Source organism: Anastrepha ludens, chromosome 3, assembly GCF_028408465.1.
Source record: "Anastrepha ludens isolate Willacy chromosome 3, idAnaLude1.1, whole genome shotgun sequence".
Taxonomy (NCBI): Eukaryota; Metazoa; Arthropoda; class Insecta; order Diptera; family Tephritidae; genus Anastrepha; species Anastrepha ludens.
This window is the reverse complement of record NC_071499.1, coordinates 2,923,347-2,941,904: the sequence shown is the minus strand read 5'-3', so window position 1 is coordinate 2,941,904 and position 18,558 is coordinate 2,923,347. Positions and strand designations below refer to the sequence as shown.

Sequence of the window (18,558 nt, the reverse complement as noted above, 5' to 3'; positions counted from 1 at the left end):
GGCCAAACACCAAAAAAAAAAGGGTGCAAGTGCCAATTCTATATAGATAAGTTCATATACAGTTGCGGGCATAACAATTCGCCCAATTAAAAAAAACTGTATTGGCCTAATGTTCTAATATATATTAATTAAAAGTGATTCAACGAAAAAATACGCTTTCTGCAAAAGTAGGATTTGACAAGTCCGGCGGCGAATATTTCTTGAAGAAAATCAGGTGTGTTAATAAAAGATTCGGTTCAGGACGCGTCTGAAACGAGAATTCGAGGGAAGGTCGCTATCTAGAAGACTGTGGTTTAGAAATATATACGCGCAGAATTCGTGGGAACCTAATATGTTGTTTTAACATCTCAGATGAATTTGCAATTAAGTAATTTTAGTTCAACGGCGGCTGTTTGATTTGTGAGTGGTGACCATTCGGTTGGTATTGTGTTCGATGTCTACTCTGAACATGAAACATCAGCAAACAGCAACTGCGCTTGGGCAAGGAATGGCAGACCTGCGGCTGAATTTTTGCAATGAAAAGGCTTCTCACAAAAAATATCTGCGATTCAGAGGCGGCCACTCCATTTGCTGTACATCAAATCCACACCACATATTAGAGGCGGAGCTCGGGTAAGACCTAACCAAGTATGCACGTGCCATATTGTTAGGAAATTTCTTGCCCCAGTACGAAATACATAGAAAATTTGAAAATAACTTTTAATATGCCTTAACTAAAAAAGTAGCTTCATAGAATGAAAATGCATTAAAGTCAGAGTACGAAATGTTTACCACAAAAAGATTTTGAATGCTCGTTGGTAATCTAACTGTGTGGAAATCTAACTTGTATTAAATAAATTTATTAAAGGTTCGGTATTGGCCGCGCTAAGAAGGCTATCTTTAGGATTCTTTATTAATTTTATTAAATTGCAAATTTATCACCTAGGCTTCATCTGGTTCAAAATTGTGGACGCTATAAAAGTCTCAAACTAACTAAAAATTTATTCGATTTGAAAACTTAATACCCTTTTCCTCAAATCTCTTTTAGTTATATTATAATAATTCCCTTTATAAACTCTCCCTTCTATCTCCTAAAACTGTGGTAAAAAAAGTTGATACCAAATTAAAAAGAAAACAATGCAGACACACCATTTAGTTTAGTTTCTGTTTTATTTTAAATAAAATTATTTTTCTTTTGATAAGTGAAATTAATGGTTCCAATTCAAATGTATGCATGTATTCCTACAAGCGCACATGAGGCTCACTAAAAAATTATATACTCTCAATTTTCAAACGGATATCTTTTGTTAGTTCGAGTGAATACCAATTTAAATAGATACGATATATTAGTATTATAAAATATACAGACGCATACACCTACATAAAATAACTATAGGTACCTCCTAAGCTTTATAAATTAATTTATATTTTGCGGCACTCGAATGTGAGGCGTAAAATCGTAAGTCATAATCTTTGGTGCTAGAAAACCGCCATAACCTTGTCGACCCTTGTGGTATATACCGAGACCGGAAAGAGGCACCGGAGGGTTAGATACCACCTCCTGTGTATCTATGAAAGGCACCGTACTTTGCGCGGCATCCTTATCCATGTTCGTATTGACAAAATCAATATACTGGTTGTGTCGAGAGTCGGGTATAGATTTGACTATAGTGCGGGTGGACATATCTGGGTTGTTGAGATTTACTTTTTGTCTGCAAATAATATTGATTTATCAAAATGTTTCTTCTACTAATTCGATTTAAAGTTACCTTCGATCTCCGCTTACGTCTGTGTTATCGTTAGACTTCCAAAAGCTATTAATTTCTGGAGATATTAATTTGCCTTCCAGAAAATCGTATTCGGCTAATTTGGCTTCTACGTTTAAATGAGCACCAACAACTCGGAAACGCACACCAACGACTACATATGAATTGTCGTCTGTGTAGATGTCGTCCAAGTCCATTGACCGGCTTTCGTAACTGAGTGTATGATAATCCCGTCCATTGCGCACGTTTCTATCGAATATTTGATAATTGTCAACTGGTTTCCATCTTTGGCTAGTCCTATTTATGCCACCTCTTGGCAGAAGTTGTCCTTCTTCGATTTGCAAGTGAAATACGCGATTACTTTTTACGAATCGTAAACCTGTGACTACTCTACAAATTTAAAAATGGAGTTTCGGAAAACTGATTTCGTGATTTGTTCAACCAACTATCTTCACGCAGAACTTGCCTATTGTTTTCTACGTCTGCTACCGTTTCGCGTAGATTGAAGTAGCGATCCGATTTTATACTAATTTCATCGCACAAACAGAAGCAATAGCTGCAATGCCACAAAATATAGCGCCACCAGGAGTCCACCTATAGATATACGTAATATTGAATAAATATAGATATGTAGATTTAAAGACACCTTGAGATATGCTTTTACCTTTGTACTACCACGCACACAAGCTGATCTCTGACCAAGTACGCGGCCATTTTCATATTCAATATATTCATAGCGACGCGTGCTATTTCGGCCCTGAAATGAAAAATAATTATTTTTATTAAACAAAATCTTGTCTAGTAATTTATGGTTGTTCAACGTACAGCGGGGCAAACCCACATGTCTGAGTCCACAAATGTGCAGTGATACACCTTGCCTGAGCATCTAGGTTGACGTGCGCAATACAGATCCTTAAAGCAACCCTCTGATCTGGTTGATTGGTAAAAATCACAAGTCTCACGGCATGTTTCCTCTTTGTTTAAGTCAACTTCATTTTCGATATAGCCCTGTAAAAGCCGAGTAACCTCATCATAATTTTTACCTCTTATAAATTTAGCTGGGTCACATCGCCAAACAATGCGGTCGGCACGACGCATAACCTCTCGCAATAGTTTTAGCGTTCGACCAGTACGTTTTTCATAGTCCATACGCGTCAAGTTCACTTCTTCGGTATAATTGCCTGTAAATATGGTAGAACTCATGTTGTAAACAAATAAACACATTTTGCCCATAAATCTACCTTTGCCGTAGATTCTTAGCATCATCCAGGAAAACTCCATCATAATGTATCCCTTTAGTTCAGTAAGGGCTATATCGGCATAAAGTGAATAGACGAATTGTTGTGCTGACTGTTGTGTATGGCATATTTTGTCCGTCGATTCCTGGAATCAAACAATCATCATTGTGTTAAAAATTAAATCAGTAGTAAGTTTTCAAATTACAAATTACACCGTAATTACTACCGACATACCCATTCATATTAATTTTTAGTGAAAGCCTATTGTTTCATAAAATATGTTGCATAAGCAATATCATCCCCATTCAGATTTTCTTTTATGGTATAGAATTTTGAATTGGAGAAAAAATAATTTTGAAAAATATATAGTGTAGTATCATTAGTATCTAGTTATGATTTCTAGCATTTGATATCGTGACTGGAAAAGAACTATTCCATGTTCGCAGTGGTCAGATGTCACTTACAAATATGCTTGTCACTAGAGAGCTTCCAATTTGAAAGACTCATCGTAAAATAACTCCTTTGTATTACATACTTGTAGTCGTTTTAGTGGCTTTCTAATGGGATGAGCGTTATGGGAACAGGCAGCTGCTTTTAAACGAATATATAGGTAGAAAATTGTCATCATTTTTTAACAACATGAAAATTACTTTAACCCTTTGAGGCAACTCAGTTTTCTTTTTTTTAAACAAAATATGCAAAATTATTCCATGATATTTGTTTTTCACAGTAATCGTTTATCTTGGCATACATATGCACATATATGTTGTAAACTGCATATTATCTCTCATATTAAACGGTCTATTATCCTTTTAACTCCTCGGAGTTATCTAAAAATAAATCAAGTTATTTTATTATAAATATAAGCATCGACTAATTTTCACTAATAGGTTGCGATAAATAAAAAGCGGCTTGTTGCAGTCAAAATTTCTAGGTGTCTATTTCGAGCCTATCCTTCACATGTGGGATGGATATACGTAAATGCGTGTGTATGTACATATCGTTCACAAAGTAACGATAATAAACTAACCAACATTGCTCTATAATAGAGTGTTTGCTTCACCATGACTAGCTCGATATCCTGGAAAATGCGCGACATAGAAAAGGTATTATCATTGCGAAGCACAGTTTCGCAAAAGTCCAGAACGGCGCGCTCACTTAGCTCATCGGTGTTGTTGTGCTCGTTCATGAAATTCTGCAAATGCATGAAATAAAGCATTGTGAACGTATTTAAATTGCGGTCAGGAGTCGCTCCAAATGTATGTTCCATATTGATTTGTATAGCGCACCTTATAGTAACCGAATATGCTGTCGATTTGCAGCAGATCGCGCTCCAGCAGACTCCATTCGTAGTGATTTAGTATATCATATTTTCCCACCTCAAAATTGCTTTGCAGATTATTATTAATGAACTTGCGAAAGGCGTCAAATACTTTTCGCACTTGAGAAATTTTGCTGGTACCTTCCTTATTCAAGTAATTCCATAGTTTGTCCTCTAGAGCAAATTGGTCGTGGCGTATTGCGTTGACTTCCAATTCCGGAAGTTGCGCCTTAAATTTTATCTCGGCAGACGCAGTTAAGCATAAACCAATTAACGCCAGGAAGAAAACGACGTTTGGAATGGTTGACATTGCGAATTGATAATTAACTTTATATTTGTTGTATTTCTTTTAATGTCAATAATCAAATTTTTTCCGAGCCTGAATATATGTTACAAATTAAAACCATTACAATATTAGTTTAGAAATCTGTATGCGGGTGTTTACGTAAAGCGTAGACTATGTGGCCAACTTTTATAGCATTCGAATATTTTTCATATGTACATACATAGGTGTGTGTGTGTATGGCTATGTATTATTATGCTTTGTTGTTTCTACGGAAAATAAAACCTCAGCACATTTCAATATTTGCAAGTCTTTGTTTTCTCCTTCAGTTCACACAAACGCTTGTTCTGTATTTATGACGAATAACGCGCATTGAACTTTTCTTTTTCGTCGAAATTCCACTCACACCGATAGGGAAATCCGTTTATCACTATTTTATCACTTTAGTGGTAGCACCTTTACATTTTATAAATACTTAATAATACGCTGATTTCGCGAGAAAATATAAACTTGTGTGTTAACAAATATAATTCATTAATTATTCGATGCAGAAATGTTCAGTATCATGCGATGCCAATGGAAGTAAGCTGTTTTTAATTTTAAAATAATTCTGGTGCCGAGCCAGTTAGTCTGTTTTGTTCGATATGCAAAGTTAAAGTAAAACACACAACTAAAAAATGAGAATTTTATTGTGAAGAGAGATGCAAAACCCGTAATTGAGTTGAGAATAATAGAGGATGGCACATGTAAACGAACTGCCTAGTTGACGAACAACAAACCAGTACCAGCTGAGATTTGTTAGACCAAAGAAAAGAGAGGCGAAGAGAGTTGTGCATGTATGCATGTATGCATGTGTACCTCTTCTGTGGTGTATGTTGTACTGTTCGATTGTTTTACTCCCGCATGTAGACGGATGTAGTGGATGCTTGTATATAAATATCATATATTATATTATATACCATGCTTTGGCGATTTATCAGAGCTAATCGTAATGTTGTTTTAGTTTGATTTAATAATAAACCAATTTTCCGTTTACAGTTCGTATCTTTTTTACTCGGCTTTGATTATAGATACGTTTTCCATTGCGGAATGTTTCTAAAATATTTTTTTTAAAGATCATACATGTAGATTTGTAAGATGCACTTAGCATCCTCGGGGTAGGTGAAGAGGGTGGAGACGTGCGTCATGTTCGCGTGGTATGTGCAAACACTTGAATGAACATTTTTGCAAAGATTTCAAAATTAAATGTAATTCACCTTTACTTTTTGTACCGTCATTGTTAGAAAAAAAAAACTTTAATAAGACTGCGAAAGCAAATGACAAATTTTTATATTTTAATAATTTTGAACAAAATTTTTTTCTTTTGCTACATGTCTCGCCCTAACCAATTGCTTCCAACCTTTCTCTTTCACCAATGCGCTCAGTAAATTGCTCTTTCTCACAATTTATAAATTGCACTTACATTTTTTACCTATTATTTTTACAACGTCAACAATTTAGTGTTGCCACTCTAAAAAAAGTTATTTACTTTTGCATTAAATTTCATTTGCATTTTCTAGGAATTGTAAATAATTTCATAAACTCATGACACATTCTTGTCTTGTATTAATATTGTTCGTCTGTTCGTTGCGATTGAACTAATTTATTCATTTAAAATCAACTTTAAGTTTCTTTCGTAGACTTGCTATTTCTTGGTCTTCTAAGTCTTTGTCGGCGCACGAGTGGTTGAATGAGTCATGCAAATGTTTATTTATGCTCTACTATGTAGTATCAACTGAACAGCTTCTCCGATTTCTCTGACACTTTCTTCATTGTGGCAATTTGCGAGTTTGCCTTGTGTACACAAGTATAAACAGATTGCTTGAGTTTAGTTCCTTTGTTAGCTTTATACTGAATATGAGATTATGCTCAATACTATGAATACTAAGTATCATGATACTCCGAAAAAATAATAAAAATCTCCATTGTTAGCAGTGGATTGAAACGAAAAATTAATTCAAATTCTTTAAAAAACTTAAAAAAGTAATGAGGGGTAGTCACTGACAAGAAACGTAGCCTCGAGATTACATAAGATATGCAGCATAGTATGCTGCAACTGTGAGTGTCTGGAGCATTATACATATGTACATTTTTTACCTCATACGTTTGTGCTAGTAAGGATAGCATATTCGTTGTTGTATTTTCCTTTTCCTCCGGCCCGAGTAGTATTAAATGCAAGCGTTCCATCAAATGGTGCACCGAGTATGCGTTCGGTGAAACTGTCCATTCGGCGAAAGTTATTAGAGTGCTTTCTTCAAGCTTATGCTGGTGGGCTTCGTATTTCTGCATTTGTTGGAAACGGGAAGAAATGCGATTCATCGTGTCATGGATATCATTCATCTTAGTCATAAGTGGCACATTTTGATTCATGAATTCTGTTACAGATTCAACTGCCACAGCGACGTTTTGAGCATACTTAAGAAAAGAAAATTTTATTGAAGCGAATTGTAATGTTTATACATAAGTATGTATGTGTGTGCAAACCTTTTGCTCCGTTTGGTCTATCTGGCGGCCCAATTCTTTCAGCCGTTGCAAAACTTTACGTTGTTTTTCACGCATCAGCGGAAACTCGATATTTTGAGCAAATTGTGATTGTTGAACAATGTCCCAAGCCTTTAGTATTCCAACAGTAACTTCTTTCACTACATGAATAATATCAAGTACGTCCTCAATAACAGCATCGGCGGGCGGTGGTGTGGCGAAGAAGAGAAGAAAAACAACCACAAGCCAAGACCAGTCTCTTTTGAAATGCATAGTTCTTTTTTTTATTTCTATTGTTATAGGTGTTTGAATGAGATCTTTGTAATTTTTACAAATTTAACACATATTTTATTATACTATAGCGGAGATCGCGTTTTATGAAAATTTTTAGCACAAAACTAAGAGAACATGTATAAATTATTAAAACGCGTTTAACCGAAAGTGACGCTTCACGCACACCAAACACCAAACACCGCATCAACGCTCGTCAGAGGCCAGTAAACGAATAATGAAAATTGTTGACTAACTCAGAGAGTGTCAAATATTATATATTCAAAGAGCATTCGTAAATGCTGCTATCTTATAATAACAACAGAATGATACTCTCTGTTATCTGAACTCCTACTCCGAAATGTTAAATCTCACATCAGTTCTTAAATTCAACTGTTTGCTAACTGCAAAAGTGGAAAAGTGCATATGGGCAAACGGAACTTTTATTTCACTCCAAGTTAGGGATCCATAATTTAAAAGTGATAAGTAAAATTATCGTAAGGATGTATACATGTATGATATTTACATATACAGTTTACTCTCTCTTAAGCGGGCACACCTAAGGCACTGACAAATTCATTCGTTTATAAAAGGTGTCTGCTTATGAGAAAAGTTTAAAAAAGAGTTTATAAAATATCTAATAGATGCATGTTTAAACCGTTTTATTTCCAAAACTAGAACATAAATACATACATACATACATAATAGGAAAATTCAAGATTTTCATAACAATTTCTTCAAGGATTACAAAACAAAATTTTGTATACAAGATATTCAAAATTATTTATAAATCAGAAATCTTCGCTTGGCGGGGTTTTCCTTTAATTTCAGCATTTTGAAGATATATTTGAAGATCAGCAAGCAGTTCAACACTCTTAAGGTTGCTGTTATTTAAAGAAGAAGCTTTTGGTTTCCTTATACATAGCTAAATCAGCCTTTTTATAAGAAGTTAAATTGTCAACCTCATTTTCTATTTGGATTACGCTCTAAACTCGATTAATAACGTTGGAGAACTGAGCAAGTGCTGATAGCGGAAGCGGCTCAATCTCTATCGCCATTGGGCATATCTGTTTTCCCAAATCCAGCTTTAACAAACGCCCGAGGTCTTGCAGATTTCCCATTAACAAAAAGGCGTTATTTTCTCCAGCTATATTGACGCAGTATAAATTCGTGACCCTATTCCTAGCCATTTTTTCACCTGTGCTTTTTCACCTTTTAATGCAATGGTCTATCGTATAATGCTCGGAAAAACAAGCCAGGCCAAGCAACCGTTGGACCAAAATGGAAATCGGTTGTACTATACATGGTAGAACCGTCTATCTAACATACCTATGTTGATACAACGGGTGGAGTGTGTATACTCCGCTTTGAGCATTGCAATCATTGTACAGGTAAACACACTCTTACAAGTGAACGCACTCTTCTTCTTCCTGTTTTTTTTTTTGTCGGGCACTCTGGGTGTGACTTATGTTACTTATGGATCTGTAAAATGATTGCGATTCACCTACACTGAGCAGCAAAACTGTGCGCACAAACTATTTTCCTTAGCATTTATGCTCATATACATATGTATGTATGTCAGAAAATGATCAAAATTTTACAAAATACTTTTTCGAATTTAACTCAATCCTTACTTAAAATATTCCACTAAGAATAATCTTAAGTACTACTTTTGGCCCTAAGCTATAGATAAATATCGATAACGCTTGCCATATATTGCGCAGCAAAAGTGTGTGTACAAACAATTTGGTACTTTCTTGAAGTAGCGTGGGTGCGTCATTGGTATTTAGTATGTATGCGTGTGCCCATCATTTGAAGTTGGTGAAAGAAAAATTATTACAATGTTCTGGAAGGAAGGAAAAACTTTTCCCGAAATAGGAGCAACCGTCGGAAGAACCAGTTCTCAGTCCAGAGAGTCATTAAAAACTTTAAAGAAAGTAGAGTTACGCATCCCGTCTACGAACTGGCCGACCTCCACTACTTACAAATCGGCAAGAACGATATATCGTGCAGCAAGTACAAAATAAGCCTACGGTTAAGGCAAGAAAAATTGTAGAAAACAAAGATGTTGTGCGAAGAACTGTGAAAAAGGTTGCATTTTATAGCCCTAGTAAATTACAGAAGTGACTCGCCTTTGCCAAAGAATATGTAAATAAGTCCAAAGAGTTATGGAATAAGGTGCTTTTCATAGATTAGAGTAAGTGCTGCATTTTTGGTCTCAAAGGTATACAACTTGTGTGGAGAAAACCAGGAAGCGCCCTTGATGTTCAAAATTTGAAAGCGAATGTGAAACATGGCCTCCGCCGGAGTTATGGTTTTGGGTTGCATTTGTGCAAAATGAGTGGGAGGTTATACCGGCAACTATGGATCACAAAGTGTATTTGGGCATCATGAAAGATAATTTGAAGCCAAGTGTGGATAAATTAGGATTGGAGCCCGATTATTTATTTCAACAAGACAATGACCCCAAGCATACTGCTTTTGTTACGTAGCTTTGGTTGTTATACAACGTCCCAAAACAGCTTAAAAGTCCTCCACAGTCCTGATTTAAATCCTATAGACCATGTATGGGATTTATTGGAGCGTAGGATTCGCCAGAATACCATTACATCCAAGGAAATGCTCAAAAATTTAATGATAGATGAGTGGGACAGAATCACATCCAACGAAACGTTAAAGTTAGTGGAATCTATGCCAAGACATTTACTAGAGGTTATCAGAAGGAAAGGTTATCTAACGTCTTACTAATTGTAGTTCTAAGTGCTTAGTACCTGCCTTAATTTGTACGGAGACTTTTGCACTCTATATCTTTGAAGTATTTTTGAGTTGGTGGCGCCATTAAAAAACAGTTACTTTATTATGACGTCAGCTCAGTTCGTAATACAAAACAAATAAAAGTAGGAAATTCAAATTAACAAATTTGGCTTGGTAGTATTGTGATTTGTGAGATTTAAAATAATCAAACCAATGAAGTGGCAAGGAAGTGTGTGTATAATTCATTGTGTTTGGTTTTTTTTCCCTTGTTTTCGCCTATTCTTCTTCTTCACAAACAAGTAATTTCCCTTCCTTTTGCTTGTTTTTTCATCGGCTCATCGGCACAATCAATCTGTTTGTCTGTCATTCTTGAGTTTGGATTATGTTTTCAATGAATGAAATGTTAGCTTTGCCTTGTACGCATATGATAAGAAACTAAATACATGTGTGTGTGTGTGTACATACATACATACTTATGTATGTTTTTTACTGCATTAAAAGCAAGTAAGGGAATTCCCCTACATACATACTTGTTCATGTATTATTGAATAAGCGACAGCTATAGGGATATGGTAAAGAGTAAACGGAAAAAGAATGTTGTTGCCTATCCGGTTAAGGGGAATTAAAATACCCTTTGGGGTGGAATACAAGTGCCCGCGATCTGTTATGAGAGAGTTGTCCGCTCAAGAGAGAAAAATTAAAGAATCTTTAAGGATATTTTTAGTACTAAAAAAAACGGTTTGTTTGTGGGAGCTCTCCGCTTAAGAGAGCCCGTTAGAAGAGTACAATACATACAAACATTGTACAATTAAAAAAGAATTTTAGTATAATATATATTTCGAAACAAGGAATTTTCTTTTCAAAACGATAAAACGATCAAATCTCATGAATACATACATATATACGAATATATGAATACGTATGTATGTACATATGTACAATAAACTAATCTATTCGTTTTTATCATTGCCATACCATCGTCTTTGCATTTATCCAATTAATTTATTATAGTTTTCATAGGAATTAGTTTCCAGATATGTTGAAGTCTATTGAAAAGATGATCGAAATTGTTCACGCTTCTCCGCCTTTTAACCAGATTCCACAAGCTCAATCGGGTTTTTGAGCGTGGCGTTTTTGGCACTAACATATTTAGCTCTGTACTTTGAGCTTTTGTTGTTGAAATACCCAATTAAACGGCATTTTCCACTCCGTATATGGCAAATTAAGAGTCCCTAAAATATTTTGTACTGGTATTTGCCCATAATGCCATTAATTTTATATAATGGCCCGACTCCGCTTGCTGAAAAGCAGCCCCACTGCATTATACTACCTCCACCGCCTGTCTGTTGTTTGCTGCTGTTGAACCAACCTCGTCATCGTGAATTTCTCATCTTCAACATGCTGTTTCGACGGGATGGATTAAGAGGCTAAAAGGGGTGTTAAATGAGTAGGTTTAACGTGATACGTGAATAGGTGGTTAGCGCCATGCGTGGTACCTTCACATGCCGGATATACAGACCCGGACATAAGTATTGGCACACGGCCCTTTATAAAAAGTTGTTTGAAATGTAGGCAATATTAATTTCTCCGAATTTTCTCATATTTCCTTATTTTTAAACTATTGATTAGTGTGAGTTTTATTTATTGTATCGATATAGTTTAAATATGTAACTCTCACTGACCACTTTCTAGGGGCACATTATAATGTATAAAATCTTTTTGTGTGTTCTTTGATAGAGTTTCTTCTATGAGATTCTGGCTGGTAAATGGGTGCGCAACGGATTACAAATCAAAGGCCAAGCCATGACCTATATACAGGCGAACTTTTGCAATTCTATGGCTGATATGGACTTATTCTTTTTGCAAATCTGCGCTACAAATTTGCCACAGTACTTCTTTTTGCAGAACACAATCGAGCTGTTTGGTGTTGGCCAATGGTTAGAATTGGCACCTTTGAAGCAACCTCAAAAGATGGAGCAATGCTCAATGTTAGAGGGATTTCTAACGTTCCTAGCAACACTAGTTACCAGTCGCACCAATCTTGGTAACGACGAGGCTACACAATGTATTATTGAGATCAGCGCCTTACTGGCTACGGAAAATAAAACGCATTCACAACTGCTCGAGTTGATGCCTGAGAGATCTGGTAATGTGCATACGAAAAATTTCGAAAACTTTCTTAAAAAGTTGTCGGTGTACAAGGCACCGTCTTCAGGCTCGGAGAATTTGGAACAGGGTCTTTTCACGCCTATAGACGATGTGTGGGAGGAGTATTATGATCCTTTGCATGTACTACTACGTGCAGTACATCGTCGGGATTTTCAATCGTCTCTCGATCGGTTTACAAACTACGTCAAGAGTAAAAATAAGATGCCAGCGAGTGGCAATTTATGGCCACCGTTTCGTATGCCACGTCCTGTGGGTGAAGCCTTCAACGATCCCTGTCGGATTTTGAACTCTCGGATATTTCACTCGACCATACTGTCGATTTTGTTTCGGGCGGTGCACTCACGTGATGTGTCTGAGCACTTGTTAGCACTGGCAATTTTTCTGTTGGAAGTTGCTGTCGAAAAGAGCGAGGATGCTATCAGCTCTAGCAATGATAAGGCTGCTGTAGTAGAGTGTGAGCCGAAAGGCAAACCTGGTTACTCATTTGCAATGAGACGCGATCCACCCAAACTTTTCCATTGCTATCCGACAGATAATCTTAGATGTAATTTGCGATACGTTGTCACGAAACTTTCCCTAAAGTCTCACGAGCCACAGGTTTCGCCTGCGAATTATCGTTCCAGTCAATTTTACGGAGATTTAGATTATGATGTGGAAACAGATGCGGCGGGGTCTTTGCCTATGATTGGTGGTAGTGATGATGACTTGGATGAAGATTCGATGAGTGTAAGTGTGATGGGTCCGACTTCGACTGCAATGGTACGCATGCAGAATATGGAGGTGGCTTTGCCACCGGACCTTTCTGTAGTGCCAGAACAGGGCTTGGTAATCAGACAGGATAGTGAAGAAGACGATACGTTGCCAGAGACGGATGATGCTATTGAGGGTGCCTCGCCATCAGTTGGATTTCGTTTCTCGTTGCAACCTATTACATTGCCTGAGAGCGGAATGGAAGTGGCTATACGCAGAGAATTGCAGATGCTAGCTGGCGGTAGCGTTACGACTGGTGGTGCAAGTAGCACGTCGGGCGGTGGCTTAAGAAGGACTACGGAAGCTCAACACCACCCACAGCAACAGAATGAGATGTTTTCACCTACCACTAATAATACTAACAGTATGTTACTGCCATTTCAGCGAGTGCAGCCTGTGGCTGTGCCGGTCAGTAACAGAAGTATAGTTCCCGCAACAACAATGCGAGGCGTTTTAGGAGTACCTACTTTGGGCGGACGTCGAGGTTTCGATTCGGGCACACGTAAGCGCACTACACAATTGGTGGACAACGCAATCGGGGGACAAAACAAGGACGAAGTTCCCATCGAGGAGAGCATTCTTTCTCTGCTTTTAAAGCTGCATTCCCAACTTAGTGGTACATTGGATAGCTTCTCATTGAGTGATGTTGAAGATGAGGAGGAAGAAGAAGATGCAGCAGAAATGATGCAAATTCCTAATAGAAACGTGGAAAAAGAAAACGCTGAATCAGGAAAAACAGCGACAGCCTCATTTGTAAGTACTTCCGACATAGGAGAAGTATTTAAGGTAGACGCATCAAGTGAGAAATCGAAGAACACCTTTGAAACCCCTGCCGCCATGGATATAGACTGTTCGGAGGCAAGCACTTCGGCTGCTGCTTCCAACTTGAGTTTGGATTCTAGTCAACGAGAACACCAGTACAGCAGCACAAGTAGGAAGCGAAGTCGTAATTATAAAAAAATACGCGTATCTGATTCGCGTATTGGCGATGGCCCATATTTTATCGGTAATCTTATACGTAAAATAGCCAAACGCGATGAGTTGTGTGCGCAAAGCATTGACGAGATACGTTCGAGACTTTGGCCAAATCAACGAGAGAAGCAAGCCGAACAAAAGGCGCGCGAAGCCAGGGAAAAAGAAGAGCGTCGGAAGCGCGCCCGCGAACGACAAATGAAGATGATGCAAGATTTCGCAAATAAACAAAAGGAATTTATGCAAACGACAGCTCATAACATGGAGTGCGGTATGGACGACGAAGATGACGATCTGTACGAAGAGCAGCCGCGCGAAAAGGAGTACGACTGTATTATTTGCAACTGCACGACACCTAGTACGGAATCCAATCCTATTGGGCTTGTGGTATTAGTAGAATCTAGTGGCATTGTCGGACATCGACGTCGTACTGCTGAACGTTTGCCGCTACCGCTTTGCGACGAAGACGAAAAGCGTCTGCAGCAGACCACACGGTTAGCTACTGAGTTTAACCGACGCACTGACCTATTGAGTTTGAAGTTTGGCGAAGAGTCTTGGTATCTGTCCAACAACATGGCTTATGAAAATGGTGTGCACGTGCAATCATGTGGCCACCATGTTCACCTCAGTTGCCTCGATGCTTACTTAAAAACACTGTACGCGACACAGCGTCAGCATCAACATGAACGCGGGGAGTTTTATTGTCCAGTATGCAGGCAGCTGTCAAACTCGGTATTGCCATTGAGCCCCCAACTGGACAGACCAACTCCCATGGTGCGCTCGGGTACGCAACCCTTTGAGCAACTAGTTGCGGAGTTGACGAACCTAATCAAAGAAAACGTGCGACCAATGGTAAGCGCATATGCATATAAATTATTGCCTCAATTGTTACTTGAATATTTTCCTTTTCGGGTTTTCTCGCTTTAGCAGACGTCTACGAAGCTCTCGGAAGCCATGGGTCGTGCTATGGAGGACATGACTAATATAACTCATCGTAAAATGAAGCGTGTGCCACCAACGTTTCGCAGTTTATTTGTCTTCGTCACTTCAATCGCCCGCACGAACTTAGAGTCTGAAATTATACAGCGTGGCGGATCTCTATGCACAACTAATCTCACACGTTACAAGCCCAAGCGTGACTGCATTGTTCCCCTTTTGCATGTATTGTCAGTACATGTTCGGGTGCTGGTCGAATGGCCCCTGTGGCGGTCGTGGGCTTCACTTGCTGGTTTACCAGTGACCGATGCGGCTCCAGTGCCTTCGCATTGTCGCGAACTGATACCAAGCCTTTTAGCCGATCCCATAGCATTGCTGCTGAAATTTATTCTACTGGCTCCTTTACATCTGGACCAAGGTATGTGTGGTATATCCGAACTGTATGATTGAGCAACATTTAAAACTAATTGCAACTTCCTACAGATTTCTTCACATGCATGGTAAAGGTTATGTACAATTTGTTGTACTATCAAATAGTCGTACAACTTTGTGTTACGCTCACTGACATGGAATGTGATTACATCATATCCAAATATAACAAATCTCCTTCCGTGGATGACGGTGACGCTGGCTCCCGTCGTAACTCCTCTCGAACAAGTGGAGGCGGTGCATCGAATATGCCCTATTTAGGCCGCGCTATGGCGTTGGTATTGAACCACACAAATCGCATGTCGCATTTGCGTCGTGAAAGCATACCGAGTACTTCAACGGCCGCTGCAATGGCCGCAATGACAGCATCGGCTGGATTAAATACATTCTGTAATCCTGCATACCCATCGACTAGCAGTGGAAATGGCGTTGGCGCCGGAGCTCCAAATTCTGAGGTTGAAGTAAACCTAAAATCCATGGAAGCTCGATTGCAAACACTTTGCCTGCCCTTTCTACGTATTGCAGCACTGTTAAGGCAACATCTTTATAGGCATGACATGCCTGAGATATCAGCACCAGGCTTAGAGTTTGTACGACTCGTTTATTACTTGGAACTAGTAACTGACTCCATGGATTGGGACTGCTTTAATGCTTCAAAAGGTTTATGTTTTATCGCTGGCACTGAACAAACTTTGCCCAAGTTTTGGTGTGAGCAACTGATGGATATTCGACCACCAACCGATACGGTGCGCGAGCTCGTCATCATAAACCAGCACGCATCCTGGCAGCAACCGAAACTTCTTGAGCTACCACGCGAGTATGAGCGCTTATTCACGGTAAGATTGTAATCAAAATAGGTATCGAAAATGTATTTTGATTTCTTTTTGGTGTTGCTTGCAGTATTATCACGAAAGACCTTGTCTGAATTGCTACAAAGTGCCAAAGGAGAGCTCCATTTGTTTATTGTGCGGCACAATAGTGTGCCTTAAACAAACTTGCTGTGCAGAAAACGATTGTTGCGAGGCTGTGCGCGTAAGTATACATTTATCTAAGCATGAAAAAATATGGTTGAATGTGTATGTTTGTATAATATATCCTATTATGACTCATTTCGGACTCAACTTTAGCATACAATAACTTGTGGAGGGGGAATCGGAATATTTCTTGTAGTTACATCCACATACATAATAGTGATTCGGGGGCGACGCGCCTGCCTTTGGGGATCGCTGTATTTAGATGACTTCGATGAAGAAGATCGGGATCTTAAGTGAGTTGAATGCTGTCGCATGTTTTGTATATTAGGAACTTTCTTAACCATCTATTCATTTCGTGTACAGGCGTGGAAAGCCACTGTATCTCAGCCAGGACCGCTTCACATTATTAGAGTCGCAATGGCTTTCACATAAGTTTGCGCATACGAAACACACTTGGGTGTTCCATCGGGATTTGTTGTGAAATATGGAAGAATTATTAAGAAGCATACAAGAGCTAGTGGGACAAATCTAAATAGTTGTTCGCTTAGCAAAAAATGTAACGAAATACGTATATTATGAACAATATGTTCAAGTCTAATTTAAAATATGAAAAATCTCGAAAAGTTGACGAGACAAAGCAGTAAAATAATAATCAGTCGTGTTTGTAAAATGCGTTACAAGTAAAATGCAGCAAATAATCGCTTTGCTTTTATATTATTTATAAGCTATAGGAGTTTCAGTTGTAATGCAGTTTATTTGCGTTTAAATAACGTAGCTGAAAACGCGGAAAATAAATATGAAACCCGAAATGGAAAATGGCTTATGAGAAGCTGGAGTTTGTCAGATCTAATATTTAAAGCATATGAAATGTTTAAGCAAAAATCAAAAGGCAGCTTAGAAACTAAGTGATATCCAATTACAAACTTTTGTAACGGATATTCAAATATTGCTGAAGTGTTCTTTATATTGATATTACAATAACTTGGAGTAGTGTTCGAAAAACAATAAATATAGGATAAAACATCCGGTTACAGCGGTTAAAACAGCATAAATATAAAAAATATACAATCTGTATGCACAGATTTGCAATGGCGGTTGGCATATGGCATATGGCGATTTCAAGCCGGTCTTGGTATGGTGTATTTTATGCTTGTGTAATATATTTGCTATGAGAAATTCATTTGACTAAGGCTAGAGAAAGCAAAATGGAAACATATAATAGTTTAAAACGTAAAATATTTAATATTCATTTATGTGATATAAAATAATATTATGCGACAATTAAATAAAAATGTGAAAGAACTAAACGTATTTGAATATTCGGAATGAGACTTATTTTTTTCATTTTGCATTCGAAATAAGAAACTATAGTAATCAAATTGAATGAATGGGTGACATTTAAATTACGATAATGCTCTTATATTTAATATTATCATTAGCTAGATGAAGATATAAATTTCTTTCGAGACACATTATTTAATGAAATAAAGAAAAATAAATCGTACTTCCAACATATATTTGAACTCATTTTATATATGCACATAGATATATGCATGAGATATTTTCGTTTGTTTTCAGCTGATTTTTGTTTACATATTTGGGAATGGAGTAGCAAAACTTAAGTGATAACCAATGCCTTGTGTAATTTACATTCCTCCCTAGAAACCGAAATGCAGACGGAGCTTGTAGGTTTGCCAATATTAGGGATTTATATTGGATTAGATTAGATCCTTATGAGCTTTGCAATTTGACCTCATGGTCTTTTGTGGCTTCTATTCATCACAGTATCTCAACCAGACCCAGTGCCCTTATTAAACTCAGGATGGAGTTGGGTTGAAATGAGCGTATGTGTCTTTTTTCTGGCTGCAAATCCCGATCAAGTGCGGATGAACTCGCAGTCTGTAGTAGTCTGTGAGAATGCCCGTGAGCATTCTCAGTTTATCCTTGGGGAGGGTTGCTTGTACCCTCAAAGAAGGGGTTTCGCCTGGCGTAGCCCCATAGTTTGGTGCCAGCAAACCTCTCTCAGCCCTAGCTCTTCACTTCTAAGCTTCTTCTTGATGGTGTGTTATCCCACAGCAAGGAAGGGTTCGCGTCCTATTAAAGGCAAGACCGCAGCCTCTTTCGCCAATGCATGCGCCATTTCGTTCCCATTTATACCCCTGTGTCGTGGGACCCAAATAAGCCGGATTCAATTGTC

General features: G+C 38.0%; 2 protein-coding genes across 3 annotated transcripts in view; one reads left to right on the top strand and one right to left on the bottom strand.

The window, feature by feature from the left end:
- Positions 1–17,876, top strand: part of LOC128856833 (E3 ubiquitin-protein ligase Ubr3) — a 28,963-nt gene extending 11,087 nt beyond the window's left edge. The window contains exons 7-12 of the mRNA XM_054092208.1: positions 11,869–14,874; positions 14,950–15,376; positions 15,442–16,223; positions 16,288–16,419; positions 16,515–16,654; positions 16,725–17,876. Coding sequence (XP_053948183.1) covers positions 11,869–14,874; positions 14,950–15,376; positions 15,442–16,223; positions 16,288–16,419; positions 16,515–16,654; positions 16,725–16,842 — 4,605 coding nt within the window. The 3' untranslated portion in view covers positions 16,843–17,876. The remainder of the gene's footprint in view (positions 1–11,868; positions 14,875–14,949; positions 15,377–15,441; positions 16,224–16,287; positions 16,420–16,514; positions 16,655–16,724) is intronic.
- On the bottom strand, positions 1,131–7,627 carry LOC128856836 (uncharacterized). 2 transcript variants are annotated; one of them, XM_054092213.1, is made up of 8 exons: positions 7,111–7,627; positions 6,724–7,041; positions 2,987–3,128; positions 2,571–2,926; positions 2,410–2,502; positions 2,212–2,339; positions 1,749–2,135; positions 1,131–1,691 (listed from the first exon to the last, which is right to left on the bottom strand). In XM_054092213.1, exons 1-8 carry the CDS (start codon positions 7,378–7,380, stop codon positions 1,397–1,399), a joined length of 1,989 nt encoding a protein of 662 aa, XP_053948188.1. In that variant the 5' UTR covers positions 7,381–7,627; the 3' UTR covers positions 1,131–1,396. The 2 variants fall into 2 exon arrangements, with proteins under 2 accessions (XP_053948188.1, XP_053948189.1); XM_054092214.1 differs by lacking the exons at positions 6,724–7,041; positions 7,111–7,627 and adding exons at positions 4,014–4,178; positions 4,273–5,255.
- Positions 17,877–18,558: the final 682 nt, after the last annotated feature.